The sequence below is a fragment of the Brassica napus genome, chromosome A5, assembly GCF_020379485.1.
Source record: "Brassica napus cultivar Da-Ae chromosome A5, Da-Ae, whole genome shotgun sequence".
NCBI lineage: Eukaryota > Viridiplantae > Streptophyta > Magnoliopsida > Brassicales > Brassicaceae > Brassica > Brassica napus.
The window spans coordinates 21,423,598-21,449,032 of NC_063438.1; the positions used below are offsets into that span (position 1 = coordinate 21,423,598).

General features: G+C 31.6%; 3 protein-coding genes across 3 annotated transcripts; 1 reads left to right on the plus strand and 2 right to left on the minus strand.

The window, feature by feature from the left end:
* Nucleotides 1–393: 393 nt before the first annotated feature.
* LOC106428339 (polyadenylate-binding protein 8-like) lies at nt 394–13,909 on the minus strand. The gene is made up of 5 exons (XM_048779115.1): nt 13,823–13,909; nt 8,457–9,107; nt 8,313–8,390; nt 8,138–8,233; nt 394–768 (listed from the first exon to the last, which is right to left on the minus strand). The coding sequence occupies exons 1-5, from the start codon at nt 13,907–13,909 to the stop codon at nt 394–396; spliced, it is 1,287 nt and encodes a 428-aa protein (XP_048635072.1).
* A 6,084-nt stretch (nt 13,910–19,993) lies between these two features.
* Nucleotides 19,994–21,757, plus strand: LOC125608924 (uncharacterized protein At4g06744-like). Its single transcript, XM_048779578.1, has 2 exons — nt 19,994–20,857; nt 21,066–21,757. Exons 1-2 carry the CDS (start codon nt 20,046–20,048, stop codon nt 21,631–21,633), a joined length of 1,380 nt encoding a protein of 459 aa, XP_048635535.1. The 5' UTR covers nt 19,994–20,045; the 3' UTR covers nt 21,634–21,757.
* LOC106428335 (PI-PLC X domain-containing protein At5g67130-like) lies at nt 21,699–24,196 on the minus strand. Its single transcript, XM_013869079.3, has 8 exons — nt 23,991–24,196; nt 23,788–23,910; nt 23,532–23,669; nt 23,287–23,385; nt 22,900–23,203; nt 22,580–22,803; nt 22,414–22,500; nt 21,699–22,001 (listed from the first exon to the last, which is right to left on the minus strand). Exons 1-8 carry the CDS (start codon nt 24,069–24,071, stop codon nt 21,834–21,836), a joined length of 1,224 nt encoding a protein of 407 aa, XP_013724533.2. The 5' UTR covers nt 24,072–24,196; the 3' UTR covers nt 21,699–21,833.
* Nucleotides 24,197–25,435: the final 1,239 nt, after the last annotated feature.

Consider the following 25,435-nt stretch of genomic DNA (forward strand, 5'->3'; position numbering starts at 1 on the left):
TAAGGACAAAATTGTAAAATCCATTTCTGTTTTTTTTGTTTGGTCATAAGGGTTACATAATATATTTACCATATTTTTATGTTGGTTTTGCATTTGACCGAAAGTAGAGTTCACTTTTATGTTTGACATGAATATTTGGATTGGTTTTAGCAATTATCCCTTAAAATTTCCCCAAAAAAACTTAGGTTGCAAAAAAAAATTGTCTTGTTTTGTTTCTTTGATATGTATAGTTTATATACACACTCGCAAACTTTTGCGAGAAAAATGTAGTACTTTCATTATAGAATTCAATGTTTACTACTATGTTACAAATGATTTAAGGAGATTAGCATTATAAACCACAGATATTGAGACTTTTTTTAAAAGATATTCAGACTTGTTCCTGAAACCACATCATTCGAAGGAATCAAATCTGTTGGTCAGCAACACGACTGACCTCTCGCCAATCGATAGTCGACTGTTCACACGCGCTAGTGACTTGGGCTTTGGGCTTATAAAACTTGTGCTTAGAGAGGGTTTTGAGTCAGGGCTTAGAGAGGATTTTGAGCCACTCGCAGATTCAGACCCACCTCTATGTTGTTGTTGCTGCTGCTCTTTTACAGTCCTCAGGATCGCAGTTGCCTCTGCGACTTTGGATTCGAGAGCCACGAAGGATTCAAGCAAGTGAAGAACTTTGGTTTGGTCCATTTCAAGAAGCATTCCTGTAATCTTTGCTGCTGACTCTGGCTCAAGTTGTTCCACCATAGGGTAAAGACTCTCACCTAACCTCTGTACAAATCATTTCACTTCTTAGAAAAAGAACACAACAAAAAGAAAGAGAGAGACAAGGATATCTACTAATAATAGCAATCCCAATTAATTCTAAAGGTTGTGAATCCCACTTATGTTGAAAGATTGTATCTTTTCTATAAGTTATCAAAAAGTTGCATCTTTTCTAAAAGTTGAATATTGAAAGGTTGTGTCTTTTCTAAAAGTTGTCTATATAGTTATTTTTTTCTTCTTATGATGTTAAATACTCAAAAATGTTTTTGTACAATTTTTTGTTTTAAGAGATGTGTATTTAATAAGTTGTGACTATTCATGTGAAGAGTTATGACTATTTCTATAAGTATCTTTTCAAAATAACTATTTTTAAATAGAAAAAATGTGACTATTCAAATTGAAGAGTTGTGACTATTCAAATTGAAGAGTTGTGACTATTAAAATAAAATTTTAAAATCTATAAATAGTCTATATCCATGCATTTTTCAAAATAAAATTTTCGCTAATCGAACTAATAATAAAATAGTAGAGAAAAAAAGTTATATGCAATTACTTGGTTATAAAGTTTTAGAAGATATTCAAATAAAACGTTATAAATAAAAAATAGTAGAAAGAGTTTTACTTGTTTGGATAGATGAAAAAGTTTGTCTTTCGTACATACAACTTGTGCTTCACTGACATTTTAAGAAAAGTAGACGTTATATATTTATGCTAGCACATTAAGATAGTCAATTGAATATTTCTTGTTATATCCGTTTCATTTTATTACTGTCTCCCTCTTGTCATTGTTGTTATTGTAAAACAAACCGAACAAACCGATCAAAAATGATATCCCATTTTAGTTTCAATAAATGTTTATGTAAAAAGTCGCTTGCTACGGACGGAAAAGAAAGCGACGGAAGTTATAAAAAAGTGTGATTGCAGACTATTAGATTCTTGTAAAAAAAAAGCCTTCTGCATGTGGTCAAATATTCTTGAAGAGATCTTGTCATAGACTCACGAATATTCATGCACACGTCTTGTGTTTTACCAACGACTATCTTTAGACTTCGAATCCACCAGACATATTTTGTGAACATGTTCCTTCAAACTTCAGATGAGAACCATTGCGTCCCCTGAGGTTAAGATCACAAAAATAATAACATAAAGAAACACAGGATTTGGAGAAAAGATAACTATTGTTAAGAGAATTAAAGATGAATAAAAAAAATCTCCCATGCCTATAAGGTTATAATCATACAAACTGGTCAAATTTTGATGATAAAACAAACGACTTACCGAAAATTTGAGAAGGTACTCACTACACCAGGACAAAATTCTCCTACCTATTTGAATATCACTCTCACCGATTTTCTCACATGTGTCGATAATACATTATCGAAAAATAAAAAGGAACTTAATCGATTGAATCTATTCCCAAAGGCGATCGATATACCGTAACTGTTCGGTTAGATGTAAACGCATCGCTCAATGTATCTCCTCTTTTTGTCCGACTAAAACTGGAAACGAAATGGACATTTGAACCACTGTGTGTTTGTGCAATTATTAGAGTAATAAGAAACTGACAGAAAATCTACAATCTATTTACTCTCCTTTTACGAAGCATAACTACAATGGGCAATCAGTTAATGGCATCTCTATCTAACGGCATCTCTGGATGATAACTCCACACAAACAGTAGATTAATTAATCATTGTGTTGCGGAGACAGAAAAAGAGAGTGGAAATCATCAGAGAGGAAGAGATGAAGATAAAGAAGAGATGGAAATCAAGAGCACTGGAAAGTTGACATTGCGATCAGCGGCTTAGAAACAAGTACTCAATTAAGTTTAGTGGTGATGAAATCAGATAAGGGTTTATTCTATAGTGAAAAAAATCCAAAAATCCATAAAACTGAATGGAAATAAGAACAATGAAGATGGTTTGGATAAAGAAACGATATATAAATTAAAAGATTCTATTTCGAAAGGTTGTGTTTTCGGAAGTGACGATTTAAGAAAAAGGAAACGATTTTTGATCACATCAGACGTCTAATAAGTGATACTAAAATTGTGTTCATCAGATTATATAACCGCAACAGTATTAACCATACGATTTTACTTTTATTTTCTTATAAAAAAATGATGATGTCAGTGAAAACAAAAAATAGATTTGCTATTATATATTGTGCTATTATATATAGGTTAGTTTTAAGAATTATGTCTCATTTAATGTTGAAAAGTTGTTTCTTTTTACAAAGAAAACTGATATTCATATTATTTTTTCAACATGCAACTATTAGAAAATGTTATGTAAAAATGTTAAAGTACCTTTTCATAAATTGTATATTCTTTTTAAAACAGGGAATGGTTGAGATTAACACACCTTTTAATTTAATTGTTGAGTTTAGACATACCTTTTGTTTTGACAAAAACAAAACAAGACGCTACTGAAGCATTGTTTCAATTAATGGATTTTTGACTCCTGGTTTGCATATTTTCCTATGTTTATATATATTTGGTAACCAGATTACAGTTTCTCTTTTCTCAATTTTCCCTTTTTCTGATTCCTGATTTCTGCTATACGTTCAATCTCTTCGTTTATTTACATTTATATTCACCATTCATCTCTTTATCATACATTGTTAGCGTATGTTTCAGGTACTTCTTAGAAACTTAATTATTGAACCTATATATCTTCTCCTTCCTCCATGTGGTTATCGGCCACCATACATTAAATATCTCTTTTCTTCTCCTTTCCGGCAAAGTCACCGCCACATTATTGGCTTGTCGATCATGTTACCACACCTCTCTTCCTCCGCCTTCGGGCGAAGTCACCGCCACATTATTGGCTTGTTGATCATTGTTACCAATATGGTGAGTTTGATCAATAGTTTGTTGATGGCTTTGGAGTATTAGAGAAAGGAAGAAGAAAAGACCAAGTGAAGTGATGATGTGAGGAGTTCTCATCACACATGTAATATCAATATAAGATTATATGCATATTCAATAATACAACAAAATTAAAACAAACAAATAGAGTTTAAGAGAGTGATGTGTGAGAGACTGGGTTTCTTCAAAATACTAAATCCAACAGTTTTGTCACATACAATGGAGTGGGTCGATTTAATAATATGCCAAAGCACGTTATGGTGATAGTGAACATGAGAAAATATTGTTTTCAAATTTTTATAATGAACAAGGTGAATAATATTTCTAATTTAAATTATGTTTTGTTTTATTCTTTTTTTTTGAAACTTTTTTTTTAAACAATTTTTTGTTTTATTCTAAAACATGTTTTTTGGCTATATTTTCATTCATTGTTCAAAAAAGCTAGATTTTCGTCATAAGAATATATTTCTACATCTAAGGAAAGTGTGTTTCATATTCTAAAATGTATTGTTTTAAGAGGTGTGTGTTTTCATTATAAAAAATAAATTAATAATATGAATTTCTGTTAATGTTAAAAGTTGTGTATTTAAAAAAAAAGATTAGTTTTGTTTTTCCAACATGCAATTATTGGTGTTTAAAAGTAATTTAAATTAGTTTTAAAGGTACTTTAAATATCTTAATAAGTGTCTTTTTACAATATTAGTTTTAAGAGTTGTGTCTTCTCATCATCAAAGACAAAAAAATTTCTATTTAAAAGTTTTTAAAATATCTCAGTAACTATCACTTTATAATTATATGTCTTTTCATTATACAATAAAGTGTATTTTTTTAATGAAATGTCAATTCAAAATATATTGTAAATGTACTATCTTAAAATAAATATCTCAAATTTATTAAAGTTATAAATAATAATTATGTGCAGTTACATGTTTACAAATTATTATAAGATATTCAAATGAAACGCTGTTAACAAAACATTTGAGGAAAGGACATTAAAAGTTGGATGGCAAAAAATCCTAACGAAATAATGAAATTATTAGTCTTAATTTTCTTCTGGTAGATGAAAAATGTATGCTTTTCATTTTTTTACAAAACTGCATTTCTGATCATGTATGTTCCATGAACACATGATTCATATCCTATATATCCATGCCTTTAGATTATATAAAAAAAATTGATCATGACATATTAGTTTATATATGTTATTATATTCAGTAAAGTTTGCTGATAGGATTCTTAGTGCAGCATTGTCCTTTTTTAATTTGAGTGGATTTTATCAAAGTATAACCATCCTATTTTCTATTTTAGTGTTTCTTCCATGCGTGTACTAAAGTATATAGTTTATGAATCTTTTATACTTGTACAATTGTCGATTCTATACAATGCACCTTTGTATCATGCACATAACGTACAATTGTACATCTGCAAGACGGGATTTTAACCTTTTTAAATTCCGCGCAATCTTAATTATTGGCGGCAAGTAATAAATTTAAATTTGTTTGTTAGTAGTTAGTACACGTATAAAATGTTAAATGTTGAGTCATATTTAAAATGTGCGTTTTCATCGTAAAATTTACATTAATTTTTTTTTAAAGTTATCAAAATATATGAGTATATATATTTTCATCTTAAATGTTATTGTCTTTTTATTTTAATAATTATATTAGTTTAAAAAAATTTAAATGTCTAAGAATTTGTCTTTCCATGCTAAAAATCGCATTTGTTAAAAAAAAGTTATCAGAATATCTAAAAATGTATATTTTATGATGATGTGTTTTTTCATCTTAAAATGCAATAGTTTTTAAGCAGTGGTGAATCTATGTAGGGAAGACTGAGTGCCCATGCACCCATTGATTTTTTTTGTTGTTGTATTTCAATAAGATAAATCACATGAATTAATAGATAACTAGTATTCTACCTGTACTGCGTACATGAAAAGAAAATGATTAATTTCTTCTGTTAAAATAGTATGGTTTGTACCAAAGCATGATTAAATAAGGAATTTGAAACTATTTCGGGACTGCAAATATTTCCCCAAATTACAATTTTATTAGAGAAGACTGGGTGTAAAATATGAGCTATAGATTTCTTTTTGAAAATATTATATTTCTTATACGAAAATGTATATGGATAGTTTTTTTACTTTTTCATCAATTTTAAATATGTTCATTTTGACCATTTGGTAAATAAACCAAGAAAGATATATCTACTTGCTATTCAAGTAGCCTTTTAACAGAAATCACAAAAGAATGATGATACTATAGGTGTTATCATCATAACTTATTTTATGTTTGACAGAAGAAACAAACAAATATCAATCTGGAGGTAACCATGCAAAATAAGATATTTTAATGATAGATGTTAGTAAAATTACACTACTTGTATACCTGTAATTCTATTAGCATTAGTCGATCATTATTTGTTAGCCATGGAATACAAATTTTTTAAGTATGCAAATGCTAGACATAAATAGAGTTTTTGAAGACCAACCTAGATACGCAGAAAGCTTCAGTATATCTCTTATCCCTCAAACTTCGATTTAATTATGGGTTTAGAAAGGAAAAATAATTATGAGTTTTCTGAGAAAATCTTGCATTTGAATGAGGTCTGATAGATAAAGCCATAGTGAAGTAGAGAAAAGAGTGAGATTCAAAGAGATTAAGAGAGAGAAAAATATGAATCCGTAATTTATCTTGGAGAAGAAGCGTTGCATGTGTGATAATTAATCAGATGAGAATATATATGATAGAATAAAGGTAACTGTTGGATCGTGAAGCTGTAGAAAGGAGATCGTGGGCGACATGGAGGGATATTTTTTGGTCCTGGAATTGACACAAGTAATGTCCAACGTTTGTCCTTTTGCATTTTTTTAATTTTTTTGTTTTATTATTTTAGTTTTATATTTCTTTGATTATGTGGCAAAATTTAATTGGTTGAGTGACTTTTGATTTAGTATATAAAGAATAATGAGAAGCTCTTGGTGTAGCCAGTATAATTTATCTTTAATATTTGCTCCTATTTTTAAGGTGTGAAATGATTTAGAATATGTATTTTCATAATAATAAAAAATTCGAGAGATTTTTAAAAGTATCTTAGAATATCTCTTTTCATAATAATGTGTTTTTCATCCTTAAAATGAATAGTTTTAGAGTTTTTAATTAAATATATGTCTTATCATCCTATAAATTATTTAGGTTTTTAGGAGTTATTTCTCGCCGAAATATGTATATGATCATTATAAAAATTGTTTTGGTATTCAAGCAGTTGGAAAAATGTTTATAGTTGTGTTTTTATATATGCATAAATCTTATCATTCTACAAGATGTCATCTCATCCTAAGAATTGAATCTTTTAAAATATGTATTTTTATCTTAATAATATGTTTCTTCATTCTAAAAATTGCATTAGTTTAATAAAAGTTTTCAAAATGTATAAATATGTGTCTCTTCATCCTAATAATTTCATTGATTAAAATTAAAACATTTTCTTTTATGCATCAGTTTGATATATATGCATTATTTATTTAGTGAATCATTTTTACACATGAATGGGAGAGGATATACTCATTAAGTGAATCATTGCAAGTGTTTGTTGGAACAATTACAATGGCTTACATGAAACATTGCAACTGTTGGTGAATATAATTTCTAGTGATGAACGATTACAATATTTTGTAGAATCATTGTAATTGTTGATGATTATAGTCTTTGATGATAAATCATTACAACTTTTGGTGTTAACCAACTATTGCAACCATTAGTCCTCTATTTAAAGATTTATCAGCGTTGACAAACCACAACAATCACAAATAGACTATAAAAGTGAGATAATCATTGTTAAAAGATCATCAAGGATCTTTGATTTTTTTTATCAAATGATCTTTGAGTAAACACATATAATCATGGATTCCTTTTGTTATTCTTGTATCTTAGACTAAGCTTGGAAAATTGTTCAGAAACCGATAACATTCGGGAGTATTTTTATCTCAGTACCAGCTTGAGTTTAAAATTGTTATTTAAAAATCTAATAAAAACCATTAGTGATTAAAAAGGTAAACCCATAATTTGTCAACTTAGTTAATTTTATTTGCGTTAGTTTAATATAATAATTAATAAGTGTTGGTGTTTTATAAAAACTCTCCCAAACATTTAAGACAATATTATAAACGAGAAGACTCATATCAATATAAGTCAACGTATATTTATTACGATATCCATTTTCCTTGATATTCTTTCTAAAAACAAGTAAATAAATATATAAAATAGTAAAAGTTTTGTTATCGACTGAACTAATAATTGTTTAAATAATTGTATGTAAAATAATTTTGTAACATATGTATTTCCTAAAACTCAATTGTAAACATTTTTTATAAAAAAAAATATTTTATAAAATATGATATTTTATTTTTATAAAATGAGTTTCCGTGCGATATCGCACGGGTTCCTTACCTAGTAACTATAAAGGCAGAAAAAAAAAACTATAAAGGCAAACAAAACATTCACGTACGGTTCTCTGCTGTTCGGGAGTTGCATTTGCAAGTGATATAGCTAAATCCACGTAAACTTGTTTCCTTATCTTCATTTTCCAATCAATTTCCTCCATCTGAATACATGGATAAAACAACCACTAGTATTAGTTTCTCTGTTCCAAATAAAGTGATACATTGTTTCTAGAAACTTACAGCTTTAGAAGCTTCCTCAGGTTTCGAAAACGCAACAATGCCTGATCCTCTACTCACTCCACTAGAGTCTTGCATGACCTATCCACATCCACACGTGTTATACCTAGAATATCCTCGAGATTTTCTATAAATGTACAAACAAACCTTGCATGATATTATAGTTCCATAGGGAGAGAAATAGTCTTTGAGAATTTCATCAGTTACACTTTTATGCAGCTTCTTAACACACAAGTAGTTCAAACCCTGAGATATGTTGATGTAATATTTCAAACCTCGCTTCAAATTATATCCATTCTTATACGTCATTTTCGATTTCGTGACCAACCACTCCTTGTCCTCAAACTTCTTCCCGTTTAAAGCCTCAACAGCTTTCTCAGCATCCTCTGGATTTTCAAAACTAACAAAACCATAGCCTTTAGACTTTCCTTGACGAACTTCACCTTTCCTTATGATCAGACAGTTCGTCGTCGGTCCAAACTCTCCAAAAATCTTCTCAAGCTCTTCATCAGCCAATGACTTGGAGAAATTCTTGACGTAAATATCAGTGAAGAACCCCTTATCGTATGGAGAATCTCTCTGAAGAAAAGGTCCTACATATATTTTCTCATCGTTAAGATGCATTCCGTTCAAATAACCAATGGCTTTGAGAGCTGATTCTTCGTTTTCATACTGCACAAAGCCAAAGCCTTTTGAACGACCAGTGTCATTATTAGTAGCCAATTTGAATCTTAGAATGGATCCAAAACTCCGAAATGTGTCGTAGAGTGCTTTGTGGCCGATGGACTCTTCAAGATTCTGTAAACAATGTCAGATTATATTGGAGATCAAGAAACAAAAGAAACTATTCTTTTGAGTTTCACGTTTCAGTTTATACCTTTATAAGTATACAACCAACCCAGCCCTTTCGAAGAAGACTTGGATCATGGACATGATAAATAGCTCTAATCTCTTTTCCATTAATAGTAGTGCGGTTCATCATCTCTAGTGCTCTTTGTGCTATCAACCGGTCGACCATAGAAGAAAATCAGAAGTACGTGAATACATAGCTAGAAACGGTAACTCGAGAAAGCACTGAACCCTAGGTTGTGATTGGTGATATAGCGTGGCAACCTCATTAGTAATATCTAAAAACATGTTCTAATCTCAAAAGTAATAATAATTTAAAGTCTGATTGGTAATGGAGACAAATCCTCTCATACCCCTATATCTCATAACACAATCTCAAAAGGACCCTTTTGTTTTTTTAATTTTATATATCAAACGAAAAATCATAAAATTAAAATAGAAACGTTAATATTTTTTATTTGATTTATAGAATTTGATAAAAATATTTCAAAAATCCAAAAACGTTGTTTTCCATATTTTCGAAAAAATCATCAAAATATGATTAAAAACGATTTTAAAATATTTTTTTTCTGAATTTGAAAGGTATAGAATTTAAATATTTGCTCATGGGTTCACTAATCCATAGGGGGGGTTAGGGTTTAGTTTTGATAACCGGGAAGGATTTGATTTGGAAGTTTGGATTTTGATCAAAAAAAGAATTATGAAATAAGGGTATAGGAGACTCTAAGAGCCCATAATAGATTTGGCATTGTCACATTGGGGGCACGCGAGAAGTTGACTCTTGGTAATGGCTGTAGCTTTAAAAATTTTACTGTAGAAAAAAATCTGTAAATTTTTTGTTTTGGCTTTAGATTTTATTACTGTAGAATTTTATGGAAAGCACTAAAAAATTGCTTTGGATATTTGGCTATGCAGAGCACTTGTACAGCTGTAGATTATTTTAAGAACTGTGGTTTCAAAAAAAAAAAATTAAAGCTTGATTGCTTTGAATTTGGTGTTGTAGAAATAAATAGGACGGTTGACACTACCTACAGCAATTACCAATCACCCCCTTAATCATGTGTAATTTTGTTGCTAAAATTTATTTCTTTTGGAAAAAAAACAAGCAGAAGTTGACAAATAACAACTAAGGATCATAACCGAAGGTAATCTTTTCTACTCTCTTTTATTATTTTAATATTTCTTTTCAAAATGAGATACGATAGTTGGACCTGCTCTAAAATCTTTGAAGGCTTTAAAAAGATTCTAAAGTCTTGAAATTAGAAAAAAAATTAGAAATTAGATTTGTAGAAAGAAGGCAGAGAAATATAGAAAGAGAAAGTAGAAAAGAAGGAGGTTTTTTAGATAGCTAGTAAATTTGTGTTTTTTTATATCGTTAAGTAGGCTTAGTTTCCCTGAAACTAAAGTCATATATTACCGAATGTTTTTCTTCTTGAAGAAAATCAATAGTTTAGTGAACAACAAGAAGAAAAACTGGCTTTACGTGTTTTAGAGGTTTTTCTGATCAATAAAACTTGATTAGATAATAATAATAACTAGATTTTGATCCGCGCAGGCGCGCGGGTGCATATTTTGAAAAATATGTTGATATTTGTTTTTCATGTAATTATTAGGATTTGGAAAAATGAATCCGAGGAACATAACCGATACAAATCCAAAAATATAGTACCAAACCCGAACATAAATTGATTAAATATTCTAATTATTCAAAATTTTGTTATTTAAAGAACCGAATCTGATCCGAACCGAAGTATTTGGATATCCGAATTTATCTAAAAATAGATTTATATACTTGTATATATTAATTATTTTTAGATTTAACGTATATAAAACATCAAAAATGATACTTTTAAATTGGTTTAAATACTTGAAAATATATATAGATAGTCAAAAGTAAATATTTGAAATAGTTAAAGTATACTCAAATCACCAAAAATACTTAAAATAATTATTGATTCCGTATCCAAAATTTTAAATCAAGCCAATTGATATGTTAAGCTTAAGTATTATGACATATGTTATTCAAATTTATACGTAATATATTATTTTATTTATACATTTTGAGAAATTTAAAATATATAATAATTTAAGACTTTAAAAATAATTTAAATTAGTTATCCAAACCCAAACCAAACCCGCAAAGATCCAAATCGACCTCAAACCAAAATTTAGAAACATTCTAATAAGGCTGAAATCTTTGACCCCGAAAACCCGAAATACAAACCGATCAGAACCAAACCCGTATGGGTACCCAAAAGCCCATCCCTAGTCATTATTATATATCGTATTTTATCATCATATAATTAATTGTATTTTATATGTACCATCATATAAGTAATCATATAATTAATAGTATTTTATACATACCATCATATAAATAATTACATATATTATATTTTTAAAACTTAATATGAAATATAAAAACCATAATTTGAGTTGGTATTTCAAATTGGGCTTTGTATTATATTTTTCTTATATATATTGACAATATTTTTTTATAATGGTTATTGAAAAATAGTTTAGTAAAAATCCATTTTTGAATATATGTATATTTTTGAATCAATTTTTGATATAAATCAAATTTGAATTATTATTTTGATTTGAAATATGTATATAAAGTTTAAATGTTGTTTTATGGTTAGTTTAGAAAAAAAAAATTAGGCAATTAGATTGACCATTTTGGTATATTTTAAAAGTGGTCTAGATAACTTTCAATTTTTTTAAAAAACATAAGCCCATTACTTTTTTTTCTTAATACTACTATCCTTGTTTTCAAACAAAAATATTTTTTTTGTAAAGACTGCAATCCATATTTCCAAACACTCCAAATTTTTTAATAGTCCTATTCAAGTCTCCAAACACTTCAATTTTGTACTTGAGTTTTAATAAGATAGATAATTTGAGTTGGTATTTCAAATTGGGCTTTGTATTATATTTTTCTTATATATATTGACAATATTTTTTTTATAATGGTTATTGAAAAATAGTTTAGTAAAATTCATTTTTGAATATATGTATATTTTTGAATCAATTTTTGATATAAATCAAATTTGAATTATTATTTTGATTTGAAATATGTATATAAAGTTTAACTGTTGTTTTATGGTTAGTTTAGAAAAAAAAAATTAGGCAATTAGATTGACCATTTTGGTATATTTTAAAAGTGGTCTAGATAACTTTCAATTTTTTAAAAAAACATAAGCCCATTACTTTTTTTTCTTAATACTACTATCCTTGTTTTCAAACAAAAATATTTTTTTTGTAAAGACTGCAATCCATATTTCCAAACACTCCAAATTTTTTAATAGTCCTATTCAAGTCTCCAAACACTTCAATTTTGTACTTGAGTTTTAATAAGATATATATATAAGATAGATAATTTGAGTTGGTATTTCAAATTGGGCTTTGTATTATATTTTTCTTATATATATTGACAATATTTTTTTTATAATGGTTATTGAAAAATAGTTTAGTAAAAATCCATTTTTGAATATATGTATATTTTTGAATCAATTTTTGATATAAATCAAATTTGAATTATTATTTTGATTTGAAATATGTATATAAAGTTTAAATGTTGTTTTATGGTTAGTTTAGAAAAAAAAAATTAGGCAATTAGATTGACCATTTTGGTATATTTTAAAAGTGGTCTAGATAACTTTCAATTTTTTAAAAAAACATAAGCCCATTACTTTTTTTTCTTAATACTACTATCCTTGTTTTTAAACAAAAATATTTTTTTTGTAAAGACTGCAATCCATATTTCCAAACACTCCAAATTTTTTAATAGTCCTATTCAAGTCTCCAAACACTTCAATTTTGTACTTGAGTTTTAATAAGATAGATACTTGAGTTTTAATAAGATAGATAATTTGAGTTGGTATTTCAAATTGGGCTTTGTATTATATTTTTCTTATATATATTGACAATATTTTTTTATAATGGTTATTGAAAAATAGTTTAGTAAAAATCCATTTTTGAATATATGTATATTTTTGAATCAATTTTTGATATAAATCAAATTTGAATTATTATTTTGATTTGAAATATGTATATAAAGTTTAAATGTTGTTTTATGGTTAGTTTAGAAAAAAAAAATTAGGCAATTAGATTGACCATTTTGGTATATTTTAAAAGTGGTCTAGATAACTTTCAATTTTTTAAAAAAACATAAGCCCATTACTTTTTTTTCTTAATACTACTATCCTTGTTTTCAAACAAAAATATTTTTTTTGTAAAGACTGCAATCCATATTTCCAAACACTCCAAATTTTTTAATAGTCCTATTCAAGTCTCCAAACACTTCAATTTTGTACTTGAGTTTTAATAAGATATATATAGATATATGAGACTTTTAAGATTTTTTTAAAAAGTCTTTAATGCTTTTAAAGCTTTTTTTTTTCTAAACAATGCTTTTAAAGCTATATCACCAATTACAACCTATAAAACCTGATTTTTTATTTACAGCCAGAAAAATTTCTACAATATTAAAAGCCTAAAGCAAAAAGTCATTACCGAGCACAACCTTAATTTTAATCTAATCTAAACAGTAAAACCAAAAATCAAAAGTTACCATCACGAGAATGGTGAAAGCTAACGTAGCCATAGCTAGATTTCCTGGTGATCGAATATCCGGAAACACGAGCAGAACTAACTTGACTTGCCTGGGAAAACGCATCGAACAGAACATAATCTGTCACTGTCGGCTCAATATCACCGACGTACAGCAACGTATACCCTGCTTCCGCCATTTCATAAATGCTCGGTTCCCTCCACCACCACCACCAGTACGCCATGTTTTTTTCTTGTAGTACTTCTCTCTTCCTTCTCTTCTTTTTATTCACTACGTACGAGTACGACGAACTCAACAAAGGAAAAGCCAATGATGCTTCAGCGAACGTTTCATCTATATTTTTCTTGCTAACAAGAAGAAGTCAGAGGAAAGATAATCAGTCAAGGCCGGTCGTGGCTCCATTAACTTTTTGGAAGAACACTTCATCTTTCTTGTTCTTTTTTTTTTTGAACACCACATACTTATATTAAATCCACTTTCGAAATCTACGGTGGAGAAACCAGAGTACCCGTACAGAGAGTAGCTTTTGCAAGTTGATCAGCAGGAGAGTTTAACAATCTCTCAACATACTTAAAAGAAACAAAAACAAATAGAGAGGATAGATGTTCGATGTCCTGGATGATTCCGAGGAGTTCAGCCGGAAGCTACGAAGTGATTGCTACTAAGAGCGATTGACAATCTGTATTAAGACAGATGCTTCGAAGTGATTGCTGCTAAGAGCGATTAACAATCTCTCATCTTTCTTGTTCTTATATATCTCAAATAAAATCTTTGTCTACAATAGATTTCTCTTAATAATAAAATAAAATTACAAATTAAATGTACAGATTTTCCAAAAAATAAATTATTACATAAACATATATATATGCTATATATTAAAAAGAAAATATATAAAAAGTAAATTTAACGATGATTCAAGATAAAATCTTACTACCGAAACGAACCAAACCAAAACTTTTGGGTTTTGGTTTGGTTATTCAGGTTGAACCGATCGACATCATTTTTCTGCTCTATCCAACCAACGTTTATAATTTTAATCACCTAACGTGAATAATTTAGTTTCTGCACATATTAATTACTTATCTTTCTGCCACTCACATACTAAAGAATATATGTCACTTTTTAATATTAGTACGACAATCATTTAGAATAAGCCGTTGACGGAAGAAAAATGATAAGACCAACGAAGCTACACATGTATGCAACCACCCTTTGGCATTACAAAATGGACATTTAATTACATTAATATTTTTTCATTCTAACGAATAATTCATTTTTAGATTTTACTAATTACTAGTGGTATTCCGGCGCTACGCACCGGGTTCGTATGTTCTGTTTTCTTTTGTTTTGTGATAAGTTGATAACTGACTTTTTGATCTATTTGATAGTGATTGGTGATAGTAGTGTATTACTTTTGTTTTGTAGTTGGTTAAATCAAAGAAAAATAGCATAAATGGGTTTTATAGATTAATAAAATAACAACGTAATAAATAGCTGATAGTTGCATCAAAGTAAATATAATTTAACTCAAAACATAAAATAAAATTGATTTTCCAAAATAAAGCACGTAAATGCATGTGTTTGTTTGTGATTATCCTCTTAAAGCACCAAATTAAGGGTTCCACTGTGGATGTATATGTTAAATATTTTGTCTCTGTCTCCGATTCTATTTTGAATCCACTAAGTGAATTTTTAATCATGGTCTATCATTGTTCGGATTTGAATTGATAACTTATCCGGATATTCTTTTCCCTCTTCGAAATAAAGATTCGAAATAAAGATGTGAACAAAGTAACTCGTGTATTTGTGGTAGACCTACGTTTTTCTTCGCGAAGAAGTTGGTGAGGCTATAGAAGTGGAGCTGCTTGAGAAAAGCTTCATAATGACGTACACGATTATGTGCGATAAATCCTTGCATAACAAAAGGCATGTGGATGTTTTAATTAATAATAATTTACATTTATAATATAATGTACAAAAGGATGAATATTACTTACTTTCTACAAATTGTTTTCAAATTCAACTCAGCAGTACAAAAATTATGATATTTATTTGACATATTTTACTGAGAGTGTTTTCTTACTGAATGTTATTATTGATAGTGCTAAATTTTTATTAATATGGCTTAAGAAACTTTCCAATGAAACCTTTTTATATATGAGAGATTACTTCATATTAATGTTTTTTTTACATTTATGATTTAGAACTTTCATTGTTTTAAGATATTTTTTATTAGTTAAACTTTCTCTTTTAAGAGAATTTACTTTTCTTTTACATTTATGATTTAGAACTTTCATTGTTTTAAGATATTTTTTATTAGTTAAACTTTTTCTTTTAAGAGAATTTACTTTTTATTCTAAAAACTATCTTTTTGAAAAATACAGAGAAAACTAAATAAATGAGACCCTTTTATATGTTTTTAACACCTTTTAACAATTTTGAACTCATTTATGATAATTTATTTGACATATTTTATTGAGAGTGTTTTCTTACTGAATGTTATTATTGGTAGTGCTAAATCTTTATTAATATGGCTTAAGAAATTTTCCAATGAAACCTTTTTATATATGATAGATTACTTCATATTAATGGGTTTTTTTTTACATTTATTATTTAGAACTTTCATTGTTTTAAGAAAATTTACTTTTTATTTTAAAACCTCTCTTTTTTGAAAAATACAGAGAAAACTAAATAAGTGAGATCATTTTATATGTTTTTAACACCTTTTAACATCATTGTGAGGTTCTTTCCAAAATTCGAAATTTAGTTGGTGTCTTAATAAGATGCAAAAATCTACATAGTCTCCATTAAATGAAAATAAAAGTTCTGAGATTAGTGAAGTTTATGCAATTTTTCCAAAGTACAAAGAAGTTTCTGAAACATCCAATTGATGTAAGTTGTATGTAAGTTGTTTTGGATCCTTAGTTGTTAGATGGACACAGAAGCACACTTTTTTTCTTTACAAACTGAGAGAACCCGTAAGAATATATTTACCATACGTAGAGGACAAATAGTATTTGCTCAAACCGGTTCATGATCAGAAACACATTACATATGAAAAAGCAGACCCAAACCAAATAACCAAATTTTAAAAGCAAATCACCCTTCAAAGCTTGATATTTCATACAAACCACACCTGACTATGCAACTTGCTAAACACAAAGACCTGACTCTTCTTCATAAATAAGCCAATCTTCTTTACCGCATAAGAAGTTTAGTCACTCTTGCTTGCACTCCAATGGCCTCTCACCCTGTTGACTTTCCGCAAGTTCACAGCTCCAGACTTTTGTTCACAGAGAAAAGAGCCTCAGGTTATAAACAGTCCTTGAATAATTAAGAAGAAATTGAACTTACGGTAGAGATTGAGTTTTGAGTTGGTTTTACTGCTTTTCCTCCTAGACTCCTTTGAGAAGGATCACCCATCTCAGAGCCTAAACCCGAGTCTAAGACAGCATAACTACTACCGAAAGTATTCCATTTAACTTCATTAACCAATGAACCAGCTTCTTTAACCAATGAACCTGAGAGAGAAGTAGAGACGGCATCCAAATTAGAATTAGACTCAAACACTTGAGTTGTGTTTGTGCATTGAATAAATAATGACCTACAGACACGTGAATCCAAGCTAAACCCTTTAATCTTCACCATATGCGTATGTACGTATAGACAATGGTCTCATACAATAATGTAGCTTCCTGGATCACTGATGAAACAAAGAACCGTCAATATCAGAATGAAAAAGAAAATTGTTGCGGTTATCAACGTTGATATCCCTTGGACTCTCGATCCTTACTCTCGGAGCTTGCTCAAACTTGAGTCAAAGTGGACATGACCTTTGAATATAATCTTGGACAATGAATTGATTACCTCTCTCCATGCGCATAGGTTGACCAAATACAATTTTTAAAAACTGGAGTTTTAACTGAAGTGGTTGAAGTGTGAAGCCCACCGTCATTCATATTCAGATAACCAAACCAAGTATGCTCTATATCCTAGCTCCCTTCGTTCAGGTAACAGCCACAATTAGTTTGATGTTTTATCAGACATTACATGTTACTCCATGGAAATAAACTTACGTGTTTAACCAGGTAGCAGTTGAGTAGTCCACTCCGATTCGTACGTGTTTCCCAGTTTTCATAAACCGCATGCTCACAGTATTATCAACAGCACAAAAAAAAGAGGCTGCATCAGTGAAATGTAAACTATCTTCAGAAATAGCATATGAATAACCCCAAGGTGATGGAGGTTAACAGATATGCACACTTGCATAAGGTGTTGCTTTCTGTTTTCTACAAAGACATCCTCTTTAAAAACCTCAAATTCAATTCCTCGTCACAGAGCAAACCCACAAATAGAGCTGGAAATTTTAATCATTGCCCGCGGGTCCCGCCCCGTTTGATCCGTCGCGGGGCGGGTGCGGGTCGAACCATTTGAAAATTTTAAATCGCGGGTGCGGGTGCGGGTCGAGAGTATTTTGAGCGGGGCGGGTGCGGATCAGCCGAATTTGAGTCGCGTGTATCCGCTAACCCGCAAATTAAATAAAAAAGTTTTTTTTCAAAAAAAAAAACATTTTTCGTAAAATATATAAAAATACAATAAATATTTATATAATTTTAATTATAAATATATTATTTTAATAGTATTTTTTAAAAATAACTATTATATAAATAAAAAAGTAATTATTTTTAATTAAAATAATTATTATATAATTAGAAAATAATCATTTTTAATTAAAATAACTATTTTTAATATAATTAATATTACCCGCGGGTTTGGCGGGTTACCCGCGGGTTTTGGCGGGGCGGGTGCGGATATGAAATTTTTTGGTTGCGGGTTATGCGGGTCGAGTTTTTGAATCGAAAAAATGATTCAACCCGCAGCGGGGCGGGGCGGGTCGGGGCGGGTTGACCCGCGAACCCAGCACTACCCACAAACCCCATCTAAGGAAAAATAAATAATTTTTATTAGAGATACTTACCGAAAGACAAGTGGTGTGAAAGCTTGTGTACTATCAGGGGCTTTGTCTCAGAAGGCGCTTTCTGGTTTTTAGCATCAACTGAAAACCATAGATCATATCATAAGATTGATGAAGTTAATCACAACAAAGAACAACAGATACACATGTACTTGATAAATTCAACCTAGTATGCTTTCTTAGAGAAGAAGAAAGACTGTGTTTATAAAAAAAAAAGAAAGAAGAAAGACTAACCTTGATCACATGGACATAAAAAGCAGTTCATACACCTCTCAGTCCAGTCTTGTGGACCTATCTAGTCGCTCGCAACAAACTTTGAAACTGACTCCTAGTAGCAGAAAAGATTTACATCATATGAAACTGAGACAGAACCAACTTATTGAAGAAAACCAAATTTTACCCTGCCTAATGGTCTCCAACTTCGATGCAGCAGCAGAGAAAGCTTTCAAAATATTAAAAACAGCCAGACCCTAAAGGAGAAAGACAAGAAAACAAAAACACTTTAGATGCAACCAAAAATCAGACAACTTTCACTTAGTCTCTTCCCCTAAGCAACACATGAAAATAAATAGAAAGGGTAAAAAACATACAACTCGAGCTGCAAAGACACTACAGAGCTGTGGAGCTTGATTTATAGTACCGTCGAAGATATTATACGTTAGCCTTGTCAGAACAATATATCTTCTGCTTACGAAAGACGAACAGGTTTGGCTCAGTAGCATCACTGATCACATACTCTAAAGCCTGTCATCTTCCTGCACATAAAATTATAATCAGAATGTGTTAAAACCAAAAGATAAATCTTTTGATCGTCCAACACTATCCCACAAAACAAACAGAGACCAAACCCCAAAATTTTTGAAATAAAAAATAGCAAGGAGATGATTACCAAAGTTGAGAGTGATCGAGAGGGTGAACAGAGACCTTGGAGACTGGCGTTAGGGATATTGAACAGTCTCGAATCTCTGCGTCTTGCGGTCAAGGATGAGAAGGTAGAAGACGATACGGGAAAACCCTAAGTACCAATGAGTGGGCTTCAAAATAGGCCATGAAATTAAAACTAAATAGCCATCTCCTCCGACGGAGCCCAAATCGAATAAGAAAAATAACGTAACCAATTAAATGGCGACATATGTCAACAAATGCCCACCCCTAAAGAATGATGTGGAGGGCTAAGGTGAGAGAAAACTCTGTTTTATTATTATAGATATGCTCTAAAGCTGCCAACAAGAATAATACATCTGCATTGACTTCACAGCTTCACTTTTGCTCACACTCTTTCTATATAATTAATCTTTCTCTAAGCCAATCCTCAAAGCTCGCATCAAACCTTTCACCAATGGCCCCAAATTATAACCATTCCTCTTCTTTCATCTTATTGTTTCTGTCTCTTCACTTTCTTTCAATTCTAGCCACAAGAAACAACCTCATCACCGACAGAAACGCTCTTGAAATCATCATCGGCGGCGGTGAAAGCTCCAATGACTATTCTCCTGCGCCGTCTCCGGAGCCAGAAGACTGTCCTCCACCGCCGCCTCCGGAGCCAGAAGACTGTCCTCCGCCTCCTCCTCCACCGCCACCTCCGCCACAGTTCTCTAGTCCACTAATAGAGAAAGTGTATCCAGTCATCAAGAAGTTCCAAAACCTAGTCGAAAATGATCCAAAGAAGATACTCAAAACATGGGTAGGCACTGACATTTGCGCCGAAGACAAGTACATAGGGCTCGAGTGCGCAAAGTTCCCGGGAACAAACGATCTCGCACTCGCGAGCATCCAGTTCAACCAGTTTAACTTCGGAGGCAAGAAACTAAGGCTAGATAACTTCCTCAACAAGTTAGAAGAAGTCACCATCTTCCACGCAAACAGCAACAACTTCGTGGGCGCTGTTCCCGAAGTCAGCAACTTGAAGTACTTATTCGAGCTTGATCTCAGCAACAACAAGCTCTCCGGAGAGTTTCCAAGCTCTGTCTTAAAAGCAACCAACCTCACGTTCCTCGATCTTAGATTCAACTCTTTCTCCGGTTCTGTGCCTCCTCAGGTTTTCAATCTTGACCTAGACGTCTTGTTCCTCAACCACAACAATCTTGTTCAGAGACTCCCCGAGAATCTCGGATCCATCACTGCTCTTTACCTCACATTCGCTAACAACAGGTCACAAAAGCTCCACAATTTATTTAGTTTCATTGAATGAAATCTAAAAGTGTTTCAAAATATGTGTTTAGTCGTTAGAAATTTAATTAGACATTCTTCATTAAAACATTAATTACTCTGTTTTGGTTTTTGTAGTAGGTTAGGTGTTAGGTCTATATAAATTAATTATCTAAAGAGGTTCGTTGGACTTTCATGTGACGTGATGCAGATTCACGGGTCCTATTCCCGAAAGCATAGGTGATATCAAGTCCCTACAAGAAGTCCTGTTCTTAAATAATAAGTTAACCGGTTGCTTACCATACCAAATCGGGAAGCTTAACCAAGCTACGGTTTTTGACGTCGAGTTTAACCAGCTAACCGGTCCGATTCCATACTCTTTCGGATGCCTAGACAAGATGGAACAGCTCAACTTGGCTAGAAACAAGTTCTACGGTACCATACCGGAGATCGTATGCGAGCTCTCAGCACTCAAGAACGTTTCACTCTCGTTCAATTACTTCACGCAGGTTGGTCCAAAATGTAGAGAACTTATCAAGAAGAAGATTCTAGACGTTCGCATGAACTGTATTCTAGACCTTCCTTATCAGAGAACGCCATGGGAGTGCGCAAAATTCTTCATGCGAAAACAGAAGTGTCCTAAGTCCAAGTCTTTCTTTTACATGCCTTGTGATAAGGCCCCGCACCGGATTAAACCGGAGCAAGAAGAGTTAGACGGTCAGGCTTCGCCACCAGTATCATACCGTGCTCTTAACCCGAACCGGATTCGGAATCTTTAGACAAAACCAAATTGTTTTTTACGTAATTATGGATATTCATGTTTATTTTTATATTGCAAGTGTGATTTGCTGAATAAATGCAATGTGTGTATTGTCATTACAAGTAAAATAAGTTTTGTCTTGATCGTATCGAGTTTAATCGGGTTTGGTTCTTTGTGAACCGAAACCCGGAACATATATTAGTTGGTATAAAGTAACCCTCAATGTCCAAAAAATGAGAGAAGTGAGACAAAGGTTACAACAAACACAGAAAGCCCAAGTTGGGTCGGTTTGGTAGCATCGGCTGTAAGTTTCGCAATCATCATGAGTTTCGAATCCAGTTTCGTCGGCTCTTCACGTTTCTCACACGTCCCATACGGCATGTTTTCCTACATACACACACAAAAACGTTAACATCTTCTATGACATGCAAAATCCATATAGTGCGAATAACGTGAAGATCACAGGTTTGAAACCTTATAAACCATTATATTTTCATATTTACTTATCTTCGAGGGACTAATCTAACGGGTCATAAATAGGGTCCCCAATTTTTTTATAGATTTCTTACATAAAATAGGCTCCAGATTATGGGAAAAAAAGATTTTTATAAAAGTTTTTCAAAAAATATTTGTGCCCCCAAATTCTCAGATCCAGCCTTGGTCATAAGTTTGATTTCTGTTATGAAGGATTTGCTCGCTTAAATAAAGTTAATTTAACATGGCATAGATCTCGTCCTATAAGATATTTTGGACTGAAAACCTTCTAGTCATTCCAAAAAAAGAACCATAGACTACTAACCTTACAAGCGGATATATCGTCACAGCCGCAAAGTGAACGGCCGTTAGCAACATCAACTGCTTTTGGAGCTCCTCCACCATCGCTTCTCTAAACCACACACATACATATTAACATTATTTAAACCAGATCAAATCTCACCAAACTCTAACCACATTATCTTACACACCTTGTAGAAATCAACGGCAATGAAGTTAGGCCAGCGTTGTCCAGAGGCTTCTTGACATTTTTGTATGGCGTCAAGAAGAGGAGCAGAGTTCTGTTTACAAGATCCCATCAAATCCGCAGTATCAGGAAAATAGTTTACCAGAACTAGTGATCTAGATTGATCTCCCATAGCAGCTGACTCTGGTCTATTGGTACACACTCCAGGCCTCATGCCTCCATTTCCATCTAAAAACATAACATCATATCAGTTTTAAATAATAATAATAATAATATAATGTATCAAATATATATTAGGAAAAAACTGTTTAGAGATGGACTCACATTGATTCTCTACCATGTATTTCCATAAATATGCGAATCCTTCAGTAGCTTCTTTTTGAGGATTTGACGTAAAAACCAGCATCCGTTGGTTCTTAGTTATCATTTCATCGATGGTAGGCCAATCTTCTCCGTTCTTAGGCATACTTGTTACCGGAAACATGAAATTTCGTAACCCGGATGCATCAAACACTCTGCCTAAACCATTGGGAGATTTCACGTAGTCCTCGATGATAAGTGTCACAACCACATCCTTGTTCTTGTCTAGAAACACTTGAAACTCGTGTAGAATGTTAAGAGCCGGTTGCTACATACGAACCAACGACCAGATTAAAAACATTTTTGACATTTGAACCGATTGACTTATGTGTGTGAATCCATGGAACTTACAAACGCTGTGTAGTTGAAGCAGTTTCCACCATAAGAATGGCAAAGCCATATATCGTTCTGGAAGTCGTACATGTCAAGCATAAACCCTCTAACACCATTCTGGAAACCCACAGAATAAAATAAAAGATATAATCAAATTTAAAGAAATTAACTTTTAAAATGGGTTTATCAAAAGAATGAAGTACACTTCTTTTCTTTGAAGGAAAGAATGAAATATTTGAAATGAGTTTATGAAGAATATTTACAATAAGTTGGCTTGTGATTGAATCTTGTTGGTTGGAAGGAGCAAGAATCATAGAGCCTGTGCCTGATCTTGCACCTATTCGAGCAAATGAATTGTGTGTTGTCAACCACGTGTATTTGTTGTAAGGCAACCCTTTCACCTTTATCACATATAAACATCAATCAATCGATTAATCAAATACCTATATATATATATATATATCACCTAAATGTTTAAACGAAAAGAGAGGAAACACAAAAAAAAAAAAAAGAACAAACCTTAGAGGTGGGGTTAACGGTTTGCATTCGGGAGCATCTAGGTCGAAAATTATCGCTTGAGAGACACGATTCGCAGTGTAGTCCCTGATCACAATTCTTGGTCACGATGCATGTTTCTCCTTCCTACCAATCACACAAAGATCAACAATTTGTGATACATTCTTGATGAGTTTGAGAATACACTTTGTTACGATTTTCCTTACCTTGAGGGCAGAGGAAGGGTTAAAGATGAGAAAACATGGAATGAGAAGAACTGTTAGAAAGAAGGTGAGACTTTGAAACATTGTCTTCTTTCTTGCTACAAAATCCCATAAAACTTTTGAAAAGAGAAAAAGAATTAACCCCCCAAGGATTTTGGGAAGAAGAAACTACTTTGTAAAATACAAAAGACTTTCAACTGGTTATCTGCATTTGCCAACAAAGAAGAAAATAGAAACTTAGAAGTCTAAATTTATCTTTTTTTCTTGAGAAAAAGGTAAGAAGTTGCGGGTATCTCGGAGACAATGGTGATATTAATAGCTAGCTACCAGAGGAGAAGATGCTTCTTTTGGTTTCTCGTTTTGTATTGATGGCTTCATGCTTTTTATATTCCATTTTGCTATAAGAAATTGGACTTTTTTTAAAATTGACCTACAACTTAAAGTCAAACACAAAACTAACCTTTTTTTTTTGAAAATTGGTTTTGCTCTAGTCACCCCACAAGTTCATATAATTTACGAAAATACCATTAATTTTTTTTTTTTCGAAAATGACATCTTTACTCTCTCACCCTCATCATCTTCAAGTAATTACAAGATTGTCATTGTTATCAATACCACAACCACCATGAACAACCAATTTGAAGCTCTTAATGCTCCCAAAATCGATTTACCCTTCTTCTTTTTCCATTCTTGTGAACTAAACACAACATATCTCTCACTTTCTCTCCACAATGAGCTAAAAAAACCCAAGATTTTGATTCTAAAAATTTTATGATTCATAGAGTCATAGAAGCTAACGATTCTGGGTGGGTGACTTTCGTTTGTGATTCTGTGTGCTTGGAGAAGCCTTATTTATGTTAAGGAACTTATCTCACCAATTTAAGGTATGACATCGAGTTTTTTTCCAGATCTGTTCGTCAGACGACTTACTTGGGAAGTCGTCACGCTGTAGACGACTTACCTGGAAGTCGTCTGGCTGTAGACGACTTACCTGGAAGTCGTCTGGTCAACGCAGAGGTTATTTTTGCAATTGACTTTGAAATCTGTAACCTGAGACGACTGAAAGTTAAGTCGTCTACTATTGTTTGGTTTCAAAAAAATTTCCAAAGAACCTAGACGACTTACATTTCAGTCGTCATAGGTTAGTTTTGCATTTGACTGGATAATTTCAGAAGTTTGACTTCCCCAGACGACTTACATTTCAGTCGTCTGTCGAAAATTAAAATAATAATATTTTTTTAAAAGTAAACGACTTACAATTAAGTAGTCAAGGTTAGTTTTGCAATTGAGAAAAAAAACTTCAAAATTTAATTATACACAGACAACTTATAATTCAGTCGTCCACCAGACGACTTACTTGTAAGTCGTCCACCAGACGACTTACTTGTAAGTCGTCCATGATTTTTTTCCAAGATTCTGGTCAAACCTCGTAAATTCTGGACGACTTA